Raw genomic sequence first — 24,710 nt, 5'->3', positions numbered from 1 at the left:
GCAAGTCATTTACCTTCTCTGTGCCTCTGTTCCCTGCCTTTAACATAAAGATGATGATGATTCCATTCTCCATGGAGAACGATACCTTCCATGATTACTTGTGCCTCTGGTATGTAGCCGTAAGCTCTTGGGTGCGTGGACTGATTTGTTAGGTGTAAATGCAACACCTAGTACAGCTGGGCCCAGAACTCAGTTGGAGCTAACCTGCAGTCCTGCCATGCTGTTACTAACAGCAGTGGATCATAGAAAATGAGGGTTGGAAAGGACCTCAAGAGGTTGCATCTAGTCCAACCCCCTGCTCAAAGCAGGACCAGCCCCAACTATATTGTCCCAGCTAAGGCTTTGTCTAGCTGGGTTTTTAAAACTTCCAAGGATAGAGACTCTGCAACCACTCTGGGTAACCTGTTCCAGTGCTTTACTACCCTCCTGGTGAGTTTTTTTTTTTTTTGTTTTTTTTTTTTTGTTTTTTTCCTTATATCTAACCTCAACTTCCCTTGCTGCAACTTGAGACCATTGCTCCTTGTTAGTCTGTTATAGAGATGACTTTCACCCATGCAATTTGCATCCTGGTTTTAAAGCCCTGTGAAGTTACGGGTATTCCAGCTTTAGGCCCATTCTGACTTCAGACCTGTGCTGGCTGTTGGCAGTGTTTATTAGGTATGCTGAAACGCAGTTAGAGGATGTAACAGTGCAAGCTCAGATACCTGGACGATGAGCCCAAGACAGAAAAAGCTTCATCCTCTTTATTGCTAACCAGTGGTATGAAATAGGAGTGTCCCTACCTGATCAACTAGTTCAATCTTCTCGGTCCCGTGAATAGGGCTAAGCACAAAATGCTTTTCTCATCTTGTGAATATTTTCAAGGTATAAAACATTTTTCCAGCCAGAATTATGTTGAAAATTTTCCTGTCCAACATCTTCAAATCCTTGCACTTCTGAACTTGTACCGGTCTCTAACTATGGAACAGGAGGAGACCTGTCCTGGGAGTTAGATTGGAGCATTTCCCTTAGGGTCTTTCATCCTTCTCTGAAACAACTGGTTCCAGTCACTTCCAGGGCTAAAGGGACCTTGGATTTGGTCCGGTCTGGCAAGTCCCATGGTCCTGAAGTCAGGGGTTATTCCACATGCCAAGTCTGACCCCTTGTCCATCCTCGACCTCCCTGACCCCTGGGCTCCCTCCACATGCTTGGTTCTCTGTGCTGCATGCTTGCCACATTCTGCACATCCCCAGCGCCTTTTACCTGGTGATCTCTAAGCCCCTTCTACAAAAGCTAACGGTCTGAGTCTCACCTGTGCTGGAGGGGCACCATATCTCTGTTGTATAGATGCAAAGGCTGAGGCACAGAGGGGCAAAGAGACTTGCTCGTGGCCACACAGGTTGTTAGCGATGGAGCCAGAAATGAAACCCAGGAATGATGGCTCCTGCTGCCATGTGCTAACCACTAGACCACACATTGTAGACCAAGGGGGAGGGAGGTGTGCATTGAGAATTAGCAACACCGAGCATTGCGGAATGAAAAGACCAAGGACCCCTTAGGTATTAATCTCAGACATGGTTAGTCCTCTCATTAACATTGCCCGTTAGAACAATTCATTCTTTCAGTCTGGCTTAAACACCCAACTTTACTTTACAGCCCATTTCATTTATGGCCAAGAAATGAAATTACTGTATCGGTTTCATTGCGTGCGTCGAAACCTGGGTGTTCCACATTCATAAGAAACCAAATGTCTGCAAAGATAAACAACAATACCTGCCAAGCTGGTGAAGCCCTCGCTGCAGGCTGCAGCCCCCAAGATCCAGCTCCCCAGGCCCCGCACAGCGTCGCTTTTCTGGGGGAACAGCGGAAGATTAAGGTACTTGGGCTTCGGAGGGCGTTCGCACTGAAGCATGGACAAAGCAAAGCTCTGCTCTGGGAGGTCTCTCCAGACCAGGTAAGTCACTCTCTCTCCAGCAAAAATGGTCCCAATTTGAAAATAGTGCTCGGGGGCCCTAGGGCCTTGCAACTTCCTAGAACGGAAAGGAAATTCCCCCACCTAGTAGCCCTGTTCTGAAATGTTCCCTTTGGAGGCAGGCCAGAAACCAAGAGGAATTTGCAGAGGGTCTGGGACGTTGAAATGAAGGGTCAGATTCTGCAGTGCCCACCACAGTGGAGCCGCTGCTGAAATGAGACTAGGATCGGACCCAAAGCCTTTCATTTCACTAGGCTCTACAGCTTACAACGCAGCTGCCACTTCCTGTCGTTTCCTCTTTCCTCGGCCTGGACTCTGAGCTCCGCTTGACAGCTGTATGTCCTGGGGGAAACCCTGATGACTTCCTTGGAGGTCTTATGGATTTACCCCAGCACAGAAGCAAGCACAACACAATGCAGACCTACTCGGGTTAGCTTAAGCCTAGCTGCTTTGGGTATGGATAGCAGAGTGGCCCTGACGACAGGGTAATCTATGCACCTTCCACGCTCTCCTCTTGCTGCCTGCTCTGTCACAGACTTCCTGGGTGACTTGGGAACTCCAGTGTGCCTCGGTCTTCCATCTGCAACAGGAATGCTGTGACCCCTGCGTTCTCCCATGCTTTGTCCATTTGCGGTCAGTTTTTGGGGACCCGGGCTCCCTCCCATTTATGAACCTGTGTAGGGCCTTGCACAATGAGCCCTCTAGCCCTTTGGGTCCTCAATGCACTGCTACTGTTCGTGCAACCTCATTCTGGTAAGGCCGTGGAATGGGATAGCTCCAGGAACCCACTGAGGGAGCAGGAGGTTGGAGCTGGCAATGTTGCAGTGAGACTTGTTTTATTAAATCAAAGGAGGATGTTGAGTCCTAGCATATGGAGGAGAGAATGGCTCCCTCTGCACAGGAGAGGGCTGAATAGTCAGAAGGGGACCCTGACCATCAAATGGGGCACCCAGCTTATCCCAGGCCTGCAGGAATATGTTTTTGCTTCTTCAAACCCCTCATTCCTAGCAACTTCCACAGCTGACCTGGTGGCAGGGATCCTTTCCATAGGGCTCTTGACATTGTCTCAGGCTGCTCATCCTTCTCCTATATTGCTTTGATAGGTAGGTAGTCATCGAGAGAGAGAAAAGGATCTTTTTTCTGAATAAACTGTGATGGTGAGCCGCATCTTAAGGGGCCACCCAAAAGACCAGCTGAACTTTAGCTGGGTCTTTCAAAAGTGGAATGACATTTAACTGGGCTCCAGAAAGCAGGGGGCTTCCTGCTGCAGGCTGAGGGAGGTCTGCTGAGCTGTGCCTGTGCCCTTTGCATGAAGTTTCATAGTTTCATAGTTTTAGGGTCGGAAGGGACCTAATAGATCTTCTAGCCCGACCCCCCCGCCAGGGCGGGAGAACAACAACAGAACCCTAAACAAAAAATGGGACTCAAATGAGTCCAGCCAGGTAGGCATCCAGCCTCTTCTTAAAGACCCCCAGGGTAGGGGCCAGCACCACCTCCCTTGGAAGTTGGTTCCAGCTCCTAGCCGCCCTGACTGTGAAGTAGTTTTTTCGGATGTCCAATCTGTACCTCCTCTCCATCAACTTGTGCCCATTATTCCTTGTTATGCCAGCGGGGGCTAGGGGAAACAGCGTCTCCCCCAAACCCTTCTGGTTCCCCCTAGTGAGTTTATAGACGGTCACCAGGTCCCCCCTCAGCCTTCTCTTGTGGAGGCTGAATAGGTTCAGGTCCCGCAGTCTCTCACTGTAGGGTCTGCCCTGTTGTCCCCGGATCATGCGGGTGGCCCTCCTCTGGACCCTCTCCATGTTGTCCACATCCCTCCTGAAATGGGGCGCACAGAACTGGACACAATACTCCAGCTGCGGCCTGACCAGCGTCGCATAGAGGGGGAGGATCACCTCCCTGGCTCTACTCGAGATGCACCTGTGGATGCACGACAAGGTCCGGTTAGCCCTGCCAACCATGACCTCGCATTGTCGGCCCATGTTCATCTTGGAGTCAATAATGACACCAAGATCCCTTTCCGCCTCCGTGCTCTCAAGTAGGGAGTTCCCCATCGTATAAGTGTGCTGCTGGTTCCTACTACCCAAGTGCAGCACCCTGCACTTGTCCGTATTGAAACGCATCCTGTTCCTGTCTGCCCACCCCTGTAACCTATCCAGATCCTTCTGCAATCTCTCTCTCCCTGCTAGCGTGCTCACCTCCCCCCAAATTTTGGTGTCATCAGCGAATTTAAACAGGTTGCTTTCCACCCCAACATCAAGATCGCTGATGAAGAAACTGAACAGCGCAGGCCCCAGGACCGAGCCCTGGGGGACTCCACTACCCACCTCCCCCCAAGTAGAGTATGATCCATCCACCACCACCCTCTGAGTGCGACCCTTCAGCCAATCTGCAATCCATCTGACCGTGTAGGCATCTATGCCACAGTCGCCTAGTTTATTAATTAGGATGGGGTGAGAGACGGTGTCAAAGGCCTTGCTGAAGTCCAGAAAGACTACATCCACCGCGACACCTGCGTCCATGGCCTTTGTGACCTGATCATAAAAGGCAATCAGGTTGGTCTGACATGATCTCCCCCTAATAAATCCATGCTGATTGCCCCTGAGCATCATTTCTGATGCCGGCCCATCACAAATGTGCTCCTTGATGATCTTCTCAAAGAGCTTCCCCAGGATTGAGGTAAGACTGACGGGCCTATAGTTGCCCGGGTCCTCCCTTTTCCCGTTCTTGAAGATGGGGACCACATTAGCTACCTTCCAATCGTCAGTGAGTTTGTTTAAAAAAAGAACTAAAATGCTTGGGTTACAGGGAGGTGACAAACAGCTCCGCTCAAGAAGTGAGGTCACACAGGAACCCACACCTCTTGCAGTGCGTCTGGTAATAGGTGTGACCGCACATCTTGGGAAGTCTGTATGTTCATAGGCTTTAAAGCCAGAAGGGACCACACTAGGAGCATCTAGTCTAAAGTCCTGCAGGATACGGGCCAATGAGTGTCACCAAATGTCTCCTGAAGTGGAAGAAATTATCATCTGCTATGGGGAAGGTTTGATTCCACTCCCGTTTGAGTTGATGGAAAAAAGCTCCCATTCAGTTTAACGGGGCAAGATCAAGTTGTTAGTGAGTACTGCTGAGTGCCACAGCATGGCTGGATTCCATGGATGATCCACAGAAAATAAGTGGTTTTAATCAGAAGTATAGGACTGGAAGGGACCTCCTGGGCCATGAAGTCCAGTCCCCTGCATTCGCAGGCACCTGCTGTTTGTCTGAAGAGTCCACAAGAACATCCACTCCAGCCCCTTTCCCACATACCAGCCATGGAGCCTGATTTAAAAAAACCTACAGTGAAGTGGGAGGGACAAAGGGCCACCACTGCCGTGGCTGGGAATGGGTTAATGAAATTTAGGCCAAGGTTAGGATAGTTGTGCTTTAGGAGTAAGCTCTGGAGAGACAACGTTGTGCTCAGAGTGCGTGGGTATGTGTCTGGCTATATCAGAGTGCATGTGCACACGTAGGTACAACCACACCCTTGGGAACAACCCAGCACATACATGTGCCATGGAGCATGGCTGCTTGCATACGTGCGGAGGTGCCCAGATGCAGGGGTGTGAGTCAGGATGAGTTCATGTGTGTGCAGGGGAATGCACGTGTGTCACCCACACTCGGATGCTATGCACACATGCATGCGTGCTCCTTCTTGGCTGCAGCTTTTGCTCTCCATAACTTGCCTCAGCTTTCCTAATTAAAACCATCTATCTCATCATTTAATGCAATTCAAAGGCACAGTTAATGAGAATAATTGTTTTCCATCTTCCCCTTCCCTGTCCCTTTGAAGTTGAACTTGCTTTCATTCTCCGTCAGTTGACGAAGACGAATGTATGCTCTAGCAGAGCGGGCCAAGGTGCCAGAGATATGTCACTTCCATCATTTTTTATGACTGTAGATTAAGCCAAGAACAAAGATTCATGGATCAGCAGTACGTTTTAATTTATACTGTCTTTTGTGTTTTCCGATTTGGCAAGCCAGCCAACTCTCCATAGGTTTCTCTGGTATGAGAAAACACCTTCACCGGATTTTCTTTGCTACTGTCAGGGAATTAACAGTTACACAGTCGACTTTGTTTGCATTGTTAAAAAAAAAAAAAAATTATTATTAAATTACAACCCTCGTGCAGCACAGCCCATAATGTGCTGTGGGGGAATTCGGAGACATGGTTTCTATTCGTTGTGCAGCTGGTCTGTAAATAGCTGCTACATGAGTGATGCACACTCCCGCGTTCTGTTATGCTTTACACAGCAGTCGGCCTCGGTGGGAGGGTTCGGGCTGCTATGAAAGGGACACCTCTCAGTGACTGACGGCATTAAACTAGCACGCCTGTGACACACGCCACCACGCCTTCCCTACTCGGGGCAATACAGAGCATGGGGGTCACGACACTGGAATGGGGTTTAAGGCATCTGGGTTCAATCCTGGTGCTGCCACAGGCATCAGTTATGACCCTAAGTGAGCCACTTTGGTTTGGATCCTCAAAGGAAATTAGGCATCTTACTCTGCCTTGAAGCTCGCCTACTTGTGCAGTTTTACCCTAAGTGATTTAGGAGCATAATTCCCATCTTTGAAAATGCCAGGGAGATTTCAAAAGTGATTAAGAGCTGAAAGGTGCAGCTGGGTGACTAGTGGGGTTTTCACAAGCACTTCAGTGCCTCATTTGCTTTAAAATCCACCTGAATACCTTTAAAAATAATGTTTATTCATGGAGAAGTTCCACTGAAAGTCAGTGTCACTTCATCTCTGTGCCAAAGTCAGTATTGAAAATGCTTCTAAATCTTGTTGGTGCTTTTGAAAATGTGGCCCTTGTTTTCTCTTTGCTTTACGTGCCCCATTTGGGAGGAAGATGTTTCCTTTCTCCCATTCTTCCCCTTGTGGACTGCAAGCTCTCTGGGGCAGACTTCTACTGGTTTGGGCACCTTCAGCCCCTAATACAGTGAGGCCCAGAGGCGACTGTACGACACAGGGCGAGGAGGAATTTGATGCTGGTAATGCAGTGACCATGTGGGTGAGCGAGGAGACCATTATACGCGCAGCGCTTAGTTTTCACAAAGGTGTTTCAAGCTGTTTCACCGAGAGAAGGATTCTTGGTCGCGACGATGTCGAGCATGTGGGATCTCAAATCCCCAGAAAAAGCTGAGTGGGGTCCTGAGCCTTCGTCTAGGGCGGGGGGTCCTGCTGTAGATTCCTCTCGACGGATGCCCTAAATAGACCTGGGGAGAATTATTTTCAGTGAATAATAAATTCAGTGGCAAGCAGTTTTTGAGGGGAACTAAACTACCATATCCATGAATTCAGGGCAAATTTAGCAAATAGTTTTGGCTGAAAAAAAAATGGAGAGAATTTTTTGGAAACCTCAGAACAAAAGAAGAAGTGGTGAAGTGAAGCATTCTGCTTTAACAGATGCAACTTTTCAACTTGTCAAAATATCAGCGTTAGTTTAAAAATGGATGCTATTTAAAAGAAAGGGTTAAATCACCTGAAAACCAAACCAAAACTTTTGGTTTTGGGTTGGATGAAAACTTTGGGGTGATGGGAGGGAGGGTGCGTGGGAATCGTGCTCTCGGGCTTCTTTAGCTTACACCAAGCAGATTTCTGGCTCATTGGTTTTCAAGGGAGTGAAAAGGAAAGTAGTTGAAAAGTCTTTAAAAGTTCACTCGGAGAGATGCTGATGAGGACAGCGCCCACTGAGCCCCCGGGGCTGGGACTGGTCTGCCTACGGTGAGGTCAGTGCGAAGTGCCCGTGCATGGCTCTTCCAGCCTGTGTGATTGATACCATCGAGCCCCCCGCATGCAGGTTGGTGTTCTGAGGTCCAAACCCTCAGACTTAGCTCTTCACTCATCCCCACCTGATGTCAGTGGGGCCTGTGGATGCTGCTGAAATGCTAGCATTGTATAGTTGCCCGAAAAATGCTCTTCTCCAATAGCTACACGTCACCAGATCCTCAGCTTTGTGCCCCCCAGCAGGAGCTGCTGCCTCCAGCTACAGAGGTCTCCCCGCTCCGGCACAAGGCTGACTCAGGCATGAGCGGTGCCACCTTGCAGCTCCCCGCCGCCCCCGCACAGTTGCTCTGTCCTCCCAAACACTGACTCAGCCCGAGCCTGCCAAGCTGCTGAGATCTGATGCGAGCACGGCTCTAGTGATCTAGTTCAAAGTGCCTGGCGTTCCTCTCCGAGAGGCAAATGCCAAGCTTGCTCTGGCACAGGCCGCCTCTTGTTTTGAAAGCCTGTGAGAACCTAAGAAACTCTTTAGGCTTATCTGAGAATCAAGTAGAAAAACAAATATCCCCCAAGGCGTGAAGTCCGGCTGTGTAAGTGGATGTGAATGACGTGTAACATAACACTTTCCCAGACGCCTAATGAACTTTCCATGTTTTCCACCATTTAGCTCCTAAATAGGCAGTATTCAAAGCCATCTTTTACAGCAGGACATCCCCGCGGCAGAATTACACGGCTCCTAACGCATGTGGGAATAGGTTTCGGCAGCAGCTCCCCGCTGTAGCACGGGGCACAGCCCTGCGTCCTTTCAGATGCACACGGGCAAAGTGGGGTGAGGTTTGCATGGCCTCCATTCACACCAAAGCCATTTGGCAATGAATGTTGCTCCTCCCTCTCCCCGCTTTGCCCTCAACTCTCTGGTTTTGGGGTTCTTCATGCCTGAGCAGCTTCAAGTGGGCAGAGTGCCTGTGACTGGAGACACGGGCACAAAAGCTGGAGCACAAGTTAGCTGAGCTATCGGGAGCCATACATCCCCGTTAGCGCAGCACTGCAACCAGGTCATTACAGCCCGCTTTCAGCAAGGCTGGCAGTCGAGACCTTTACAGGCCTTGCTAAGCCTCGTGTCCATGTGGCAGCTCTGCTGCCCTGGTTCTTTGAGAGCTCTGCCATTCTCTTGCACAGAACGGGCGGCTTAGCACAGGGTCCTTCTAAATAGTGTCACTGGATACGGGGCAGCCCAGCTGCCTTGCAGGTCCCACTCAGCATCAGGTAACGCCTCGGGGACTGTTGGTATCATCTACTGCAGCTGCACAAAGCCTATTCCAGGGTTAAGAGCGACAGGCTCAGCTTTGCAAAGATCCTTCCCCAGGGAGCCTTTCCTCCCACTTCCCCCTTGGATATTAGCTTTATTTCTGGGTAAGAAACATTACTTTGCAGAAGAAGGCCTCTCATTCTGGGGTGTTTTTTGTGTGTTTTTTCAGTTGTTGTTGTTGTTACTGCTTGAAACGAGGCTGTGAATAGTTCCGATCAATTTGGAATGGAAAGTTCCTGCAGGTCTTAGCTGCACCTCGGGGCGTTTCCTCTCCCAGCAGCTGTGAAAAGAAGGCGGTTCTGTCTACGGCTTCACTTGAAATGCGTTTCCGGTGGCCGAGGCTGCAAAGCTGAGTTCTCACCCGTATCAGCATCTTATTGTGGTTTTTCTTTTTTTCTTTTCTAAATGCAGCCATAGGCTGAAGTCCTTGCCCTAATTTGCAAAGGTGCGCCTAAATAATTACTCAGCGTCAACACACTTAAAGGCTTTGCTCCTTGGTTTGTTCTAGATCCTTAACTTTCTGGGGCGGGGACTGACCTTTGAATACATGTTTGTACAGTGCCCAGCACTGTCCTCGCATCCGAGCCTTTGGGCCTCGTTGTACTGCCAGTAATGTATCGTTTGCAGCAGATGTCTTTGGGCTTTGGGAGCCTTTAGTCCTGCAGTTGCTGCTGCAGTCTGTGTCTTTGCTTTTCAGCTGTAACTGTGTTATATACAGTGCTCCGCTCTTCGGGAGGGAAGCAGTGAGTGCTTAAGGAGTTAGGGCCAGATCCTCTGGGTGGTGGGTACCCTGTAGAGGATTTGGCCTTAGCTCTTGTTCACTGGGAGAGTGAAGCAGTGGTTACAGCGATCTGTTGGGAAATAGGATTCTTGGCACTTCAGCACCTGGCATCCTCCCAGGTGTTGTCTCAGACACAGTCTTGGAGGCCTGTAGGCAAGTGTGTAACCTCCGTTCGCCCTAGGTTTGCATCTGATAGTACAGCCTGGCCCAGACCCTTAAAGGCTTGTAGGCAGAATTGGGTCTTAGGCACCAAGCATGTTGGAGGATCTGGACTCATGAGCCTGATGCAGGTTTTACTGGTAGCCACGGGAGTCTTTCCAGTGATTTGATTAGGATCTATACCGGTCTCTTTCTGCCTCCCCTTCCCCACTTGTAAAGCAGGGATCAGGCTGCCTGCCTTCACTAAAGAGGTATAAGGGATAATGAAGCAACAGGTCAAGTTCTGGTGTGAGTCCGGAATAAAGCTTGACGTTAGGAAAGCAGCTCTGGATTTACATTGGGGTATCCCAGATGGCAACTGCGGCCCCATGCAGGTGTACCGGGAGCGTGCAGTGGAATTTCCTGAGCAGCTTTTTCCGTGGGAGGGTTATGAAAATACAGAGCCCTGCAAGTCTGTTAAATCAGGATTCTACTAAGCCAGCTTCAAACTGGTTCAGGTGCCCGTAGCAGTGGTTTCTGTCAGTGCAGACTAACACGCCCCACTTCTCGAGAGACACTGCCGCAGAGCTGAGCTTGCTTGCTGGTGGCGCCTGAGCTAGCTGATAGAAAGTGAACTTGGGTAGGGTTAAGCCAGTGAGTGAGGTCCTTTAAGGGTGCTGCACTGTAAGGCGTGCAAACATCCACATATGATTCATGAGATTAAGACCAGAGATTTGAAATGGGATTCCTTGGTGTCAGAAACCTGTGGTGGTTATTGAGTTCTTTGCTAACAGTTAAAAACAAGTAAAAACCAAGAGCTGGCATTTTCCAAGCGAGACCTTGTGTCTAAAAAGGTTGAGAACCACTGGTCTCAGCTAAGCAAGCCTGCGGAGCGGGCACATCCTGAACTCTCATGTCATATTGTACATCTCGGCATTTCCACGGTGAATTTTCTTGGCGGTGGGATGTGGTTAGTGTCGCTTAAAAAATTGTTTCAGGTGCAATCCTTGACTGGGCCTGGGCAGACAACGTGGTGAAAGCAGTGTCATCAGCCTCTATGCCGGTGTAGGAAGGCACAGACCCGCAGTAGACAGCCTTACTTTGGTGTAGCTCATGTGAATCTGGTGTAATTGCCCTGGGGAAAACCAAGGGTAAAACTCCACCAGTGCACAGTATAGCTCTTGTGTGTCTGTAGCTTAGCCCAGACTCAAGGCAAATGGGTTATATCCTGATCCATCCCCTCTCAAAGTGGCAAGCTGTGGTGCTCAGCTACCCCAGAAAGGATGCTTGTCTGTGCTCTCTGGATCCCATCTCTGGACAAAACTGATGTAAATGTCATGTGTTTAGTCCCCGTGTCTCAGTGTCAATGGTGGCTTAATCTGCCTTACTGGTGGCACAGTGCCTCCCTCCTCCCTATGCTGCTTTGAGGTCTTTTTGGAGTGGAGTGAGAGAGAGAGGGGTGGTTTCAACACTGCAGTTCACAGCACATCCATTCCCTTGGGTCTGATTCTCCTCTCCGGGGGGTTAATCAAGGCTGTGCTGCCAGTGCTACAGCGGTGTGAAGCCAGGATCTCTCACTCCAGCCTGGCCTGCGTGTGTTCTTTGCACACGTTCCACTGAAAGAGGTTTTTAAAATGAAGTGTATGTATGTATTCACATGCATGTGTGGTGGTGGCAGTTTGAAGTTTGCTGCTGGACTGTGATGAGCCCCCTTCTCTGCAATGGGAAATCAGCAGGCACAGACTCTGCCTTGTTTTCCCCATCTATAGGTAGGGAAAACTCACTCACTCACTCACTCACTGAGTGTCCAGACTTTAAATCCCTTAGAGGGCTAGGTGTCCACCAGCATAGATCAGTGAGGCTGCCCTAAAGCCAGTGGAAATGACTGTGGGGACAGACTCCCGTCTGCAAGCTCCCTGGAGATCTGTAGGTGCAGCACTGCGATGGATTCCTTTTCTTTTTCCTTTCCATGAACTTTTCCTCTGCCTCGTGAGTGGAGGGAGGAAACTGAACAGGCACAAGGCACTCTTTTAGACTTGTAGCCGTACATTTATTATTCCACATGGAAAGTCATTAAAATGATTACATGTATGTTTGACAATATAATCACGTACATTTGATAAGAACATCAACATTTATAATAGAAAAGCAGAACTGACCATGTTGGTATGGCTTCTTATAAACTCAAGTTCACCTATTCATGAGATGGGGTGATAAAGGGGGCCTGATTCTGCTTTCACTGAAGTCAAATGGGGCAAAGTCATTCCTGGAGGAAACTTTGTCGATGCCTTCAGTAAGAGCAGACCCCCACCGTTACAAGTGCTACAGGTAAAAAGATGGGCTACATATTAAATACAGGGAGTTACCTTCAAGTAGGGCTGGTATATTACACAAATAACCACATTATTTGGTATTACTAGCATTTTTTTAATGTCCATCATAAGACTCCATAAAAAAAAATCAAATAAACTTTGCTGCCTTTATGTACAGAAAGACCTTTGTTCTCATCTCCTTATTCTGTTGTTGCTTTTACCTTGGACACACACACGTATAAGAAGCATTATTAAGAATTGGATCCTTCAACACATTTAAGAATTATATTATTATAACAAATAAAACCAAAAATTAGATTTTACAGTTAAATATTCTGTAAGCCAAAGGTTTTACTGTACAAGCGATTGTGCATTTTTTTTTAAAAAAAAAAAAGCAAATTATAGTGCAAAGCAAATTATTTTGGCCAGTCTTGCGACCAGTTGCATAAAATGGAGGTGCGTGTATTTACACCTTCACACGACATTGTCATAAAGAACATAGTTGCCATTGCTTTTTTTATACACCGTGAACAGTCTTAAATTAAAATGGTATTAAAAATTCCTTATTTTCTTTGTGCTTTCAGTCAGTGGAAATATCGTCCGATAAACTTAAATGCATCAAAACACAGGCTGCCATCGTCCAGTTTATATGGCTGACAGATGTCACTCAATAGGCACGTGCTCGCTGTTGCTAAAGCAAGTTGAGTTTGCAGCTTTCAAACTCGAGAGTGGTCATTGCAGCTTAACGGCTAAATCCAGGTACTTAAGATTTGATGTCTTGATCCAGTATTTAAGTGGTAGTGCAATTATTATGCATTTTATGTCAATTGATTGCTAAAAAGATACCAGCTGAGATTTGGCAAGTCAACCATCACTGCTGTAGCCATGTGCTTAGCCTGGGATTTTGAAAGGAGATGAAGGGATTTAAGACTTCCTACCCTCCCTGAAATTCAACCTGCTGTCACTCACATATACATGACCAAAAGGACCAACTAACTCTCATGAGCACTTTGACTTAAAAAAAAAAAAAAAAAAAGAAGAAGAAGAAATTACACTGAGTTAGGTCCCAGTTGTTCCTTAGGGCAGAACAATCCCATGCATTGCTGCAGCCTGAGGACTGACTGGTTAAGCAGCAGCTCTGCAGAAAAGGACCTGGGGGAAACAGTAGACAAGAAGCTGAATACAAGCCAGCGGTGTGCCCGAGAAGGCTAATGGCATCCTGGGCTGCACTGGTAGGTGTGTTGCCAATAGGTCAAGGAAAGTGATTCTTTCCCTCTGTTCGGCACTGGTGAGGCCACATCTGGAGTCCCGTGTTGCCCCCCCTATCCCCCACTACAGAAAAGATGTAGACAAACTGGAGAGAGTCCAGTGGAGGGCAACAAAAATGTTTGGGGGCTGGGACACATGACTTATGAGGAGAGGTTAAGGGCACTGAGTTTTTTTTAGTCTGGAGAAGAGAAGACTGAGAGGAGACTTAATAGCAGCCTTCAGCTCCCTGCAGGGGGGTTCAAAGAGGATGGAGCTGGACTGTTTTCAGCAGTGGCAGATGACAGAACAAGGAGCAATGGGCTCAAATTGCAATACGGGAAGTTGAGGTTGGCTATTAGGAAAAACTTTCTCACTAGGAGGGTGGTGAAGCACTGGAACAAGTCACCCAGAGAGGTGGTGGATTCTCCATCCTTGGAGGTTTTGAAGACCTGGCTAGACAAAGCCTTGGCTGGGATGATCTAGTTGGGGCTGGTTCTGCTCTGAGCAGGGGGTTGGACTGGATGTGACCTCCTGGGGTCCTTTCCAACCCTCATTTTCTGAGTCCATGAATATCCTATGTCGAGGGGGAGAGAGAGAACAACCTAAGTTTGCGAAGCTCTCTGATTAACTGGACAGGCAGTTGCTTATCATTAGCCATGCATTTTGTTAAATACACACACGGCTATAATAATCCTAAAAATGTGTGTGCGCCTTATGACTAATGTACCTGAGAAGGCTACACAGCTAAGGGATGCCTCTCCTGTTTCTAGTCTCTCCATGCTGCTGGCTGTATCCCTACCTCAGTTTATCTATCTGCCAACTGGGGATAACCGTGGCCTAATTCACCGTTTGCAGTGTGCAAAGCACTTTGAGGGGAGAAGGGCCATATAATGTTGTTTCACTAGGCTAAGCCCCACAGGATGGGTATGTTAGACATGAGGGGTTGCACAAATCTCAGGCAGTACTTTCCGTATCAGCTGACAGCCATCAGCTCTTGATTAACAACAAATCCATCATGCATTGCTCCACTCAGGGTGAAAATGTGGGGGAGAGCCATGAAATAAATAGGAAGCATTGCCACAGCTGCACGTACACCACTCGAAGGCGAGGGTGAGCCTCGAGCTTGGCTGTCACGCATCCCAAAGGCTTTGGAGTCCCTTTGATGCTAGTACATTTGTAAGTGCACGTCACACACTGGAGTGTCCCAAATGCATTCTTCTTAGACACCATCATCAAGAAGACTAACTAGGAAGGGGAAGAAACTTAATGTCTAGGCCAGGAGGCAAGAGTAACGCATCACATTTAAAAAAAAAAAGAAAAAAAAAATCTCATGTAAACATACAGAGTAGGGCTGTCAGGCACGGGCTCGGCCATGTTACTGTTTGAAAAAAAAAAAACAACAATTACAATACAACCTCTTTCAAAATCATGTCACAGCACTTGTTCGCATGGCTGATACCTGCCCACCCGCTAGCAACGCTCTGCAGAACCCCAACTGCACCTGCTAGAGAGACCGGTGTGCTTGTCTTGCTGTCAATGGGACTCTCCGGTGCACGTCTCGGGAGACACGTGCATCTCGGTGACCCTCAGGCAGAGCTCTGGGGTTCTCTGGTGGTCAGAGGCCCTTGTCCAAGGAGGGTTGGGGAAGATGGCAATACTAAGACTTTTTGTTCTTCCTGCATGTGCAGGGAGTATGAGAGGGAGACCGACTGACTGGCTTCTGGGGTCTTTTCCCCTAGCTCTAACACCTACTGTTGTGCAGGAGGACAGTTGCCTTTCTTGGGGATTTTTTGGTTATGAATGAGATGATCGACACGCATTCTGAACAGAGATGCGACTCTGCAGTTAACACACAGCTGCTTCCACACACTTCTATGTACAGTCCACACTTGAAAGGAACCACACAGAGCAACACATTCAAACCTTGTGGGCATTTGTCTTGAAATGCAGCTAGGTCCATCTTTGCTCAGTATCTGCCTATGCTTGGATTTTGGCTTGCTTTCGGTTTGGGAGGCTTTGGCTTATCTGTTCCCATCCTAGGTGGTGTTTTGCTCTTTTTGCTATTGATGGGAGCAATCTAATCATGGGCGTTTTACTGATTTAAAGCTACACGTGTCTTGTTTAGTGCTGCCTAGTAGGGCCTCCAGACAGACTCATCCATTCTCCCGGTGGTCGTCATGGTCGTAGGTGAGTTACTATGACTACCATCCGCATCCACTCCATCGTTCTGATTGGCCAGGTTGGGATTCATTAAGTTGTTACCTGCTGAGGCACTTGTGCAAGAGGAGAGCATCCTCGTGGGTGAGCGCTCGCCCCCTGCCACCATGGAGAACTGGTACGATCCGGACGAGGTGCCGTAGTACAAATGGTAAGGAGACGGGTTGGTTTGGAAAGGTCCACTTTGGTTCTGGGTAGAGCCGGGGTAGGGCGGAGGCAGGTAGGTGTGGTGGAAGCGGGTCGTGGTGGGCATGCTGGCCATGCTGATGCCACCAATCCCCGTGGCTGAAGGTGTGGCGGTGTAGGGGAAGGCAGCCGACATTGCACCGGGGTAATGCATCCGGGGGTCCGAAAACCTGCCTTCAGTGAGGGCAGGCAGCGCGGAGAAGGAGCGGTCAAACTGGCGGGGGTCCGGGAAGGGGCTCAGGTCCGACGGGCCTGTGCGGTGGAAAGAAGAAAGAAGGAGCGTTTAACTATTTGGGCTTTTCTTGCCACCCTGCAAAACAGACTGAGGCAGATGGGTGCAGCTTGGCCGGGGATGGTGCTAAGTGTAAGTGGGGGAGCGCAGCACGCCCGCCCTCGCCCCCGCCCCAGGAGGAGGTGACGTAGCTGCTCTCCGTGCAGCGCCTGACCCCGGGAGCTTGCTGGTGCCCGGGCAGCGCTGCCTAAGGCTGGCTCCACAGCATCCCTTCAGGCGCAGAGCTGGTGGGCCCTGCTTCCCTCTGGAGCTCCCTCGCACAGTCCCGGGATGGAGCAGATGTGCCCCGCGGCTCGACTCCTGCAAGGGCGATGTGTTCTCTGCAAAGGCCACGCTGGTCTACGCGCCCCTGTCCCACCTGCCCTGACTTCGGTGTGCTGCTTGCTAAATGGATGCGCACGAAGGGGCCCCAAAGCTGCTTGGAGACTCGCCCTTGCTCCTGGTGAAGCCCAGAGACGACTTTTCTGAATGGCAAGAGGATTGCAGTGTTCCCCATGACCAGCCCAGGACCCCTTCCCCGCCAACTCCTACTCTGTCGGGCCGTCAGCACTGCGCAGCGCGGCGGGCTCGACAGCCTCTGCCCCCACCCATGAAATGAAATGTGCAGCAGGAGGCACCTCCCGTGCCAGGGCTTGTGGAAATTAAATAAGAAATCCAGAGGTCCTTTCATAGATTAGCCTGGCTTCCTCCCCTGAAAGCTGTTGTTTCCTGTCCAAAAAGGAGAGGGGCTAAGCTTATTTCTCTAGCAATTTTTGCGACTGGCAAAACAAAAAAACCCCAAACCCTATAAACACAGGAAAAATGTTTAGCTGTTATGTGAGCTGTGTAGGAAATAAAACGGCCCAGGCCCCCAGACAGCCAGTCCTGGAGCTAGCCAGTCAGTCGGCCCTGGCGTATACACACGCATGCCCAGCGACTCGGAGGGAAAGCTGGAGTCTAGACCAAGCTGTTAAGCCTTCTTGTGGGTGGCCTGTTTGTGCTGATAGCATCAGGGGATGGAGCTGATAAACACACAGCTGAAAGCTCACAAGCTGCAACATCCCTGCTGCGCTTTCCTCGGAGGGGATGAAAAGAGCAGGAAAGTTTGCCCTGGCCAGAGCTCATGTGGAGACAGGGGAGGCTGAGCCAGCATGGTATCTTGGCCGGCTTCCTCGGATGCAGGGGAAGCGCCCTGTCCTGGGGAGGGCGAGGGGGTGGGCTGGAGCTCCCCATCACCTCTGTGCACCCCTGCAGACCCAAGAGGGCTACCAGACAGACCCTGTTAGCAGGCTTTTACACAGCCACCTTCTCTGCTGCATGAGAGCTGTGGTGTTTCCTCCCAAATTTTGTGTGTGTGTGTGTGTGGCAGGGGGAACAAATAACAAGTCCACACCCCCCTAGGGCATGATTCACTGCAAAAACCCACATCCTCTCTGCCTCAGCATCTCCCCCTGAACTGCAGCCCTCCTCCCGCTCCCGGCTTGGGTCATAATCATGACACCGCCATGGAGGCCGCAGCTGGGCCAGCAACACGGTGGCTCTAATGAGGATGGGGTCAGTCTGCAGAGATCATGGGCAAGACCTTCTAGCTCTGTGCCCCTGGGCTTGCAGAAAGAGAAGGGAACGGGTCGGGGGAGCGGTCTGCCCTCGGCTCTCGTGTCTGCTGGGACTCCAGGGTGAGCTCACCAGCTTGCTAGCGCTGCAACGTTGCTTTCAGCAGACTTGCACCACCATTACTCCAGCTCTTAATTTGGCCCCAGCTCAGTCACTCGGGGAAATTGGAAATTGGGCTCCCACGGCACTGAGGGATGTGCCCTTTGCTGCTTTGGGCCACACTTCAGCGAGCGGAAACATGGACACATCCATTATTTGAAGGTGCTTTGAGGGCTGTGGGTGAAAAGCCCCAGACAGGCACACGGTGTCATTAACGCCTTTCCTTTCACTCCTCCCGAGGACTTGGGCCTGAAGCATGGCAGCCCAGCCACCCTGCTCTAACTGGGGTGCCAGCGCCCTAGGAAGCTCGGCTCCGTGATACAGCGCAAGCTCTGAAATGACCGAGGTGCTTTCTCGGAGAGCGATTCTGTTCTGTTGGGGTCTCTGGCACATTACAAAGATTTATGACCTGTGGAGTTAACAAATAAAAGCCCATTCATCCCTATGGAAGTCAGTCTAGCCAGAAAGACTCTTAGGCCCCTTTTGTCAGTCAAATTATCCAGATTTTGAATGGGCTTAGACAAGCCAAGAGAAAGGAGGCCGATAAATATGATGGATTTTGAACTAGTAAATGGTAAAGATGCGGCAAAGCCTCTGGTGCGCTGCAGCATTCGAGCCTACGAGCTGCAGGCACTCTTTTGTGCCCCTTGCCTTTGGGAGAGAGAAGGAGGTGTCTGTGTCCAAGTGCTCAGGATTTGCCACCCTCTTCTGGAGCGAGGCATCTAAGCAAGTCGTTCCCCCGCACGCCGCAGCAAGAACCGGAGGGTGTCTCCTCCTGCAGTCACACGGGAGGGGATGGCATCCGGTTCAAGTCCCTGCTCCAACTATGTTGTAGTTCTTTATGCCAAGGGGCACAGTGAGAGACAGCCTGCTCTGCCCCCCCAGCGCACCGTAAACCCTGGCAGGTGGCGCAACTCCCTGAGAAACAGGAGGCCTTATTTCAAGTCCCTTCTCTGAACCGTCCCAGGAGAGTGCTCTGACTGCTGCCTAAAGGCAGGCATTTCTTGCAGCTGTAGGGTGAGGGCATGCTGCAGCTCGACTCTTCAGAGTGGGGCTAGGATCAGCCCCCCTTCCCAGCTGGGGGCAGGAGGAGTTGGGCTTAGGGTTTGATTTGGAGCCCAGCTTGCTGGGTGTTGATGGAAAAGAGTTTGGCTCTTCTAGGACATCGGGTGCTTGACGGGTATCGAACGGTGGGACAGAGAATAGTGACATGCAGCAGCTCAACAGGGCAGTTTAGGACAGGATGTGAAGACGAGCGCCCTGTTGCAGCGTGACTGCAGGTGGAGATTCAGGGCCCTCGGATCTGGTTGCTCCTGCTGGAAGTTGCAATGCCCCTTAGAGCGGCTCACACCCTCGTGCTGTTTGGAGGAGCACAGCGAGCTCAGGCTCATAAGTGATCAAGTGAGCCCCGTTTTACAGCACCGCAAGAGGTGGTCACATAACGTCCCCTCGTGAAGACGGAGAGGAGCGAGCACCAAGCAATGCTTCCCGCGGCCTCCGGGGTGGCTGGAGGTCTCGCCACCCTGCTCCGCGAGTCCGCACCACAATGATACTTCTACATAAAAGGCCCCACTGGATGCAGTGCTGAGAGGATGATTGCCTCCTTGCACATCTCGCCCTGCAGGCAATCCGGCTGCGGTACTTGGATTATTTTGTCATGTTCTGACAAAAGCAGCCTCTGACTTGGCTGCCTCTCTCTCCGCGTTAGGCCGTCACTAAGAATTCAGGCCCTCCTGGATCCCGGAGGTGGCTACTGAGAATGAAGTGGTGGGGCAGGAATGACTTTCCTTCATTATGTTTCATACGCCCATAAATAATATTCCATAAAAATCCAAATTGAAATGAAGCGTAAGTGCTCAGGGCACATTTCCCTCTTCCTCTATAACACCCTCAAAGGATTTTTTTTTAAAGGCCACGTTTTATTAGTCTGTACTTGCAACACTTGGCAATCAGCACTTGCTACTAATTTAGAGGCAACAGTATGAAAGTGTTAGTTATAGGCTGTGTGCGCGCAGCTCTGGGCAAAGTGACATAAGATGGGTCTAGGGAAACTCCTGCTATAAGCAGAGATGGTATTAAAGCCAGGTCTTGCGTCTCACGAAATCCAGCGGTACCTGGATCACGAGCCAGATGCAATGGAGTAGAGCCAGGGATGAAACAGAACCGGGATGCCAACCTCTCTAGCATACCACATGCCCATTAGTGCTAAGTATTTCCATTTATCTTGCGTAGGGGGTTGATTCTCATTACACTCAACCTCAATTATAGCATATGAAATGCAGACTTGCTGCAACACACATGTGCACGCACACCTCAGACATCAATCTGCAGAGACGCATCCCAGCGCTGAAATGCAGCTGAAGTGAGAACCATCTCTATGCAGATTCTGTCCCAACAGAGCCGGGGGTGGGGAGTAACAGACTGCAGGTTTCCTAATGTGCTGAATCACAGCGCTAGCTCTATTTATAACTGCTCTTGGTTTGTATAACAACCGCTCAGTGATCCTCATTAATCACCACAATGTTGGTCTGGGGACTGGAACACCCACGGGGTAGCCCTCAGGAGCAGGCAGTATGCAGGCCCAGAGCCTGCACCACGCTGCCTTGCAGCGAGCCTGGGTCTCGTGGCCACGTGGGTGCACGTTCCACTCCAGCGGCCGTGCACATGCTTAGCACAGTGTACAGCACTGAGGGGGTTTATGCCCAGGTTCCCAGCGGTGAAAGGCATTTATCTTCCAGGTCTTAAAAATTCCATCTTTTTAATCTTGCACTCTGAGCACTGTGGACCTGCCTTGAGAGCCATGCTTAGGAGAGCTGAATGAGAGGGGTGTGTGTGTACGCATACATAATGCTCCACACCCAGCATCTACAGCCCAGCAAGAATGGCCAGGTCATGACTAGTCCGTCACCACTGCAGCACCTGAGTAATAGCCTCTAGCACAGACCGAGTTAGGCTGGCCAAAGGTGGGTGTGGAAAATAGGTCAGCTACAGCATAGGTGTGGGCGCATGGCACATGCACACAGCAGGACTGAGAACAGTTTGTTCAGCCATGTAAATGAGGCCGGGCTCTGCAGCAGACACCAGCTCCCTGGAGCTGCCTGCCTTGCGGCGGTGGGCGCTGTGACGGCACCTGGCCACGAGGTGGCAGGGAAGCTGGCATTAGCCAGTCTGCATCCAGCACAGGATTCCCTGGCCTTGAATGAGCCCGGACCTGTGGGCATGCAGCCGCTGCCGTGGCGTGACTTGCTGCCCTGCACAGTTATTCCTGCTTTGCCAAGCAGCGCATTTGCCCTGGAAGGGTTGGACTTGCCTGTGTGCCAGCGCCAGAGTTGTGCCAATGGAAAGGCAGCTTGCACCTGGGGAAGTGTCTGTGCTCAGTGTAAGCAGGACACGGGCCACGTGCACGGCCAGCTGGGTGCCGACCCCTAGCGCCTAACCTGAGAGTTGTGCATAGCTGCTCTCACTAGTGTGTGACTGGTAGAGTGCACAGGAAGCGCAATGAGCTGAGGCAGACCTGGGTTCAAGAAGTAGCACAGATGCTGGCATGCATCTTCAGGCACTGCCTTAGGGAAGCAGTCATGTTTTTTTGCAAGGACCAGCTGGAATTTGGCCCCGTTTGAGTCTGAGCTAAAGCGCACTGGCTGCAGTGGTGCCGTTCTTCCGCAGCGGCTGGACGCGCTCCGTTGTGGAACAACAATCCCCATGGGAGCAGGCCTCTTCCAGGCCTCTGACTAGCAGAGAGCAACCCCCTGCAACACAGGCAGCCCCTGGAATATGTCTGCTCCTCCTGCCATTGAGTCTGTGAAGAGAGCCAACCACTGGGTTCTTGTGGCTCCCGCCCTGGCGTGCAACCCAGGAGAGCCAGATGCATCCCAGCTTTGCTCACATCACCCTTTGGCTTTGCGAGCAAGCCACATCCTCTCCCTCTGCCTCAATTGTCCTTCTGCAAAATGGGGAGCGTAGTAGGACATTCCTTCTCCCACCCACTGTCAATCCCAGCTGTGTGCACTGCTGTGTAAATGCTCTGGGGCAGATGGGCAGGTTGTTTTAGTTGTCATCTAGGTTATCTACAGCACTGCACACAATGGGACCCTGATCAGGGTCTGTAGGCAAACCATAACGAGGCACTGGTTTTGCACCCTTCAGCCAACTGCTGGTAGCAAAAGAACCAGCCGCCTGACAGCCTGAAGCTGTGCGCAGTCCTTCGGCGAGTGCCACGCATCCCGCATTGCTCTACCAGCTAGCACTGTTCTCCAAGCATTTGTTGGACATCAGTATCCTTGCCTGAAATCTGGAACACACTTCACCTTGTGTGAGCTGTAGCCGCCTCCTGTTACAGGCCGGAGAGTCACCCTGAGGCTCTGAAACAGAACAGCCTCGCCACGGTCCAAATAAAACAGCTTCATTAATGTGTTCCATAACCACCTATTTCGACAGCAAAGGAACCTTCTGTCACATTAACCACGCTATCAAAGGGCAATCCAGAGCGAGCGTGCCCTCTGCACAACCAGCTCACCCCACGCCAGGCACACGGGGGCTAGTGCCTTGTATCCCAGCTCAGTCACCAGCCCTTCGTGGCATTCGAAATTGGAGTCAGCAATAGCTTTAAACCGTGTCTCATTGTTGCTCACACTCTGTCTCCCTCTCCACTGCACTGAAAACACACATTCAGTTTATGGCTTTTCATCTGCACGTTTACTACAGTTTGCCTTGCTTTCTAGCTGTCCACCCCATTTGCTGCTTAGACCCTGGCAATTTGAGCTTGAGTATTTCAGTTGTCCAGTTGCCAATCAAAATATTTGAAGGAAATGTTTATTTTCTTCTCGAAATCACACCAGCTGCTGCACTAACTGAATAAGCCCATTTAGATGTAAGAATTTAACCATTGTAAGCTTGAATCGAGTCCCCGACTACTCCAAAATCTGACCCAATCTATCAGCGGAAATGTCAATGTTTTGGATGGGAGATTGGGGAAGTGTGGAATGTGTATTCAATAAAAGCCACGGAGAGGTCAAAGCCCTGATTAGTAATGTCACTGTCTCCCAGTTATGACCCTTCTGCCCAGGGGATGGGACATACGTTGCGGGGGAGGACAGGCCGGCCGCACGCTCTGTTATTTCATTGTGCAGCTGCAATTTGCATTTCTTAATGGCCCCCTCATTGCCGAGCCCCATACAAACTGGCTTTCAAAGCCCCTTTGCTCTTTTCCAGATAAAACAACTAAGCCCATGTGACAGAGCAGCTTTATTTTCACACCGGTGCTAGAGACGCTCTCACACGTTTCTTGGGCTGGGGGGCACAGTGATAAACAGAGGCAGCAGAGAGGGCAGCTGGGCCATAACCGTGGGGACCCTTTGCGTCCTGCAGCAGGGTGAATGCGATGCTCTGATGACAACGCACGGCCGGCAGCCTCTCTCGAGAGCGGCTGTCTCTTCTGTTTCAGGAGCCTGGGTTTTGGCAGGCACGAGGAGCGTGCGACTCCAGCACACCAGCATAACGCGGTGTGCTGCGTTCACACGAGATGGCTCCGATACTAGGAGCAGTAGAGCTGGTTGCGCAGGGAGCTGATGAACCCTACACCCCGCCATATAATCATATTCCCGGTCTCACTGATGTTCAGTGTGGCGTAGGGCTTTTGTATGCCCCATCACTGAGGGCCTCGAGGAAGGCACTAATGAACACCCACCGGAGCCCACTGACGTGCTCCAAAGCTGGGATTTTGCCTCCGAGGCTGTTCTGGACTGGTCTCCAGCAGCTACGCATTGGCCTTCATTCTCCAACGGGGCTGAGAACAGTTGTTGGAGGAGCCCAGCTCTGGAGTGGGTCGGGCCAGGCTGCACAAGTCCTTAGCTTCCTAAACCACACTGGTGCTTCTGACCCTTTTGCACACTAGTGCATGCTCTGATCCCCATTTATAGCTTTGGCAACTGGCTTATTAAAGAGAGTGATTTCCCCCTCCCACCCCCAAATGAGGCAACAGCAAAGCGGTGTGTGGTGGACGTGTGCGAGTGCACTGTATAATGCACACAGCCGCAGAGAGCTAGGAACCGGAACGCACTCATGAGGTCTGCCCTCCTTTTTCAGCACCACTGTGCGGCACAGGTGTTACATATGAAACTACAAGCCTCGCACAATTGCCACAGACATTCTCACCCACGGGAAAAAGAAAATCTACTTCCTTGCCCTACGCCCTCATGAGTGATGCCAGTGTAAACACTAATATTTTATGCTTGTGTGCACCTTATACACGTGTGTGCAAGACTGGATACTGAACTGGGTTTTCGGTCTCTGGGCCCACTGGTACTTTTAGTTCACTCCTAGCTTCTGTCCTGCTTGGACCACATATTTCTCTGTTCAGCCCTCTTCCCCCGCCTTCCTGTACTAACACTGGGTGCTGAAGGCAGAGCAGGATGGTATCAAATATAACCCCCCCGCCAGCTGCATCGGGCTAAAACTCCTGTATCGACTCATCACCTCTTTTATGAGCACATTCTTTCGTTTCTAAATCCAACTCACCCCAAAAGAGTGTTAAACATGAGAGCTGACTGCTGCTGGGAAGAAAATGGAACAAAGCGTATTTGGGGGTTGAAAAATAAGGGTGTGAACAGCGTCCGTTGTTACACGCCAGCAGAGCGATTGTTCTGTATCTGATATAACTCGTATACTACATGCAATTACTTCCTCTGCTCTGGCAGAAAGAAAAAACAAAAAACCATCCAGCTTATCTGACCATCTCAGGAGCGCCTGCTCTAGACTAACGCACACTTATGACTTGAAGTCTTCTGCTTTCATAAATCTCTTGAAATAATGTATGCCTC

General features: G+C 50.4%; 1 protein-coding gene across 1 annotated transcript in view; it reads right to left on the bottom strand.

Moving 5' to 3' along the window:
- Positions 1–13,980: 13,980 nt before the first annotated feature.
- RUNX3 (runt related transcription factor 3) overlaps positions 13,981–24,710 on the bottom strand; it is a 53,419-nt gene continuing 42,689 nt past the window's right edge. The window contains exons 4-5 of the mRNA XM_006019383.3: positions 15,768–16,160; positions 13,981–14,883 (exon numbers count right to left, since the gene is read on the bottom strand). Coding sequence (XP_006019445.3) covers positions 14,834–14,883; positions 15,768–16,160 — 443 coding nt within the window. The 3' untranslated portion in view covers positions 13,981–14,833. The remainder of the gene's footprint in view (positions 14,884–15,767; positions 16,161–24,710) is intronic.

Source organism: Alligator sinensis, unplaced genomic scaffold (assembly GCF_000455745.1).
Source record: "Alligator sinensis unplaced genomic scaffold, ASM45574v1 scaffold337_1, whole genome shotgun sequence".
NCBI classification, from domain to species: domain Eukaryota; kingdom Metazoa; phylum Chordata; order Crocodylia; family Alligatoridae; genus Alligator; species Alligator sinensis.
The sequence above is the reverse complement of the archived record's forward strand: the minus strand, read 5'-3'. Positions and strand labels throughout refer to the sequence as shown.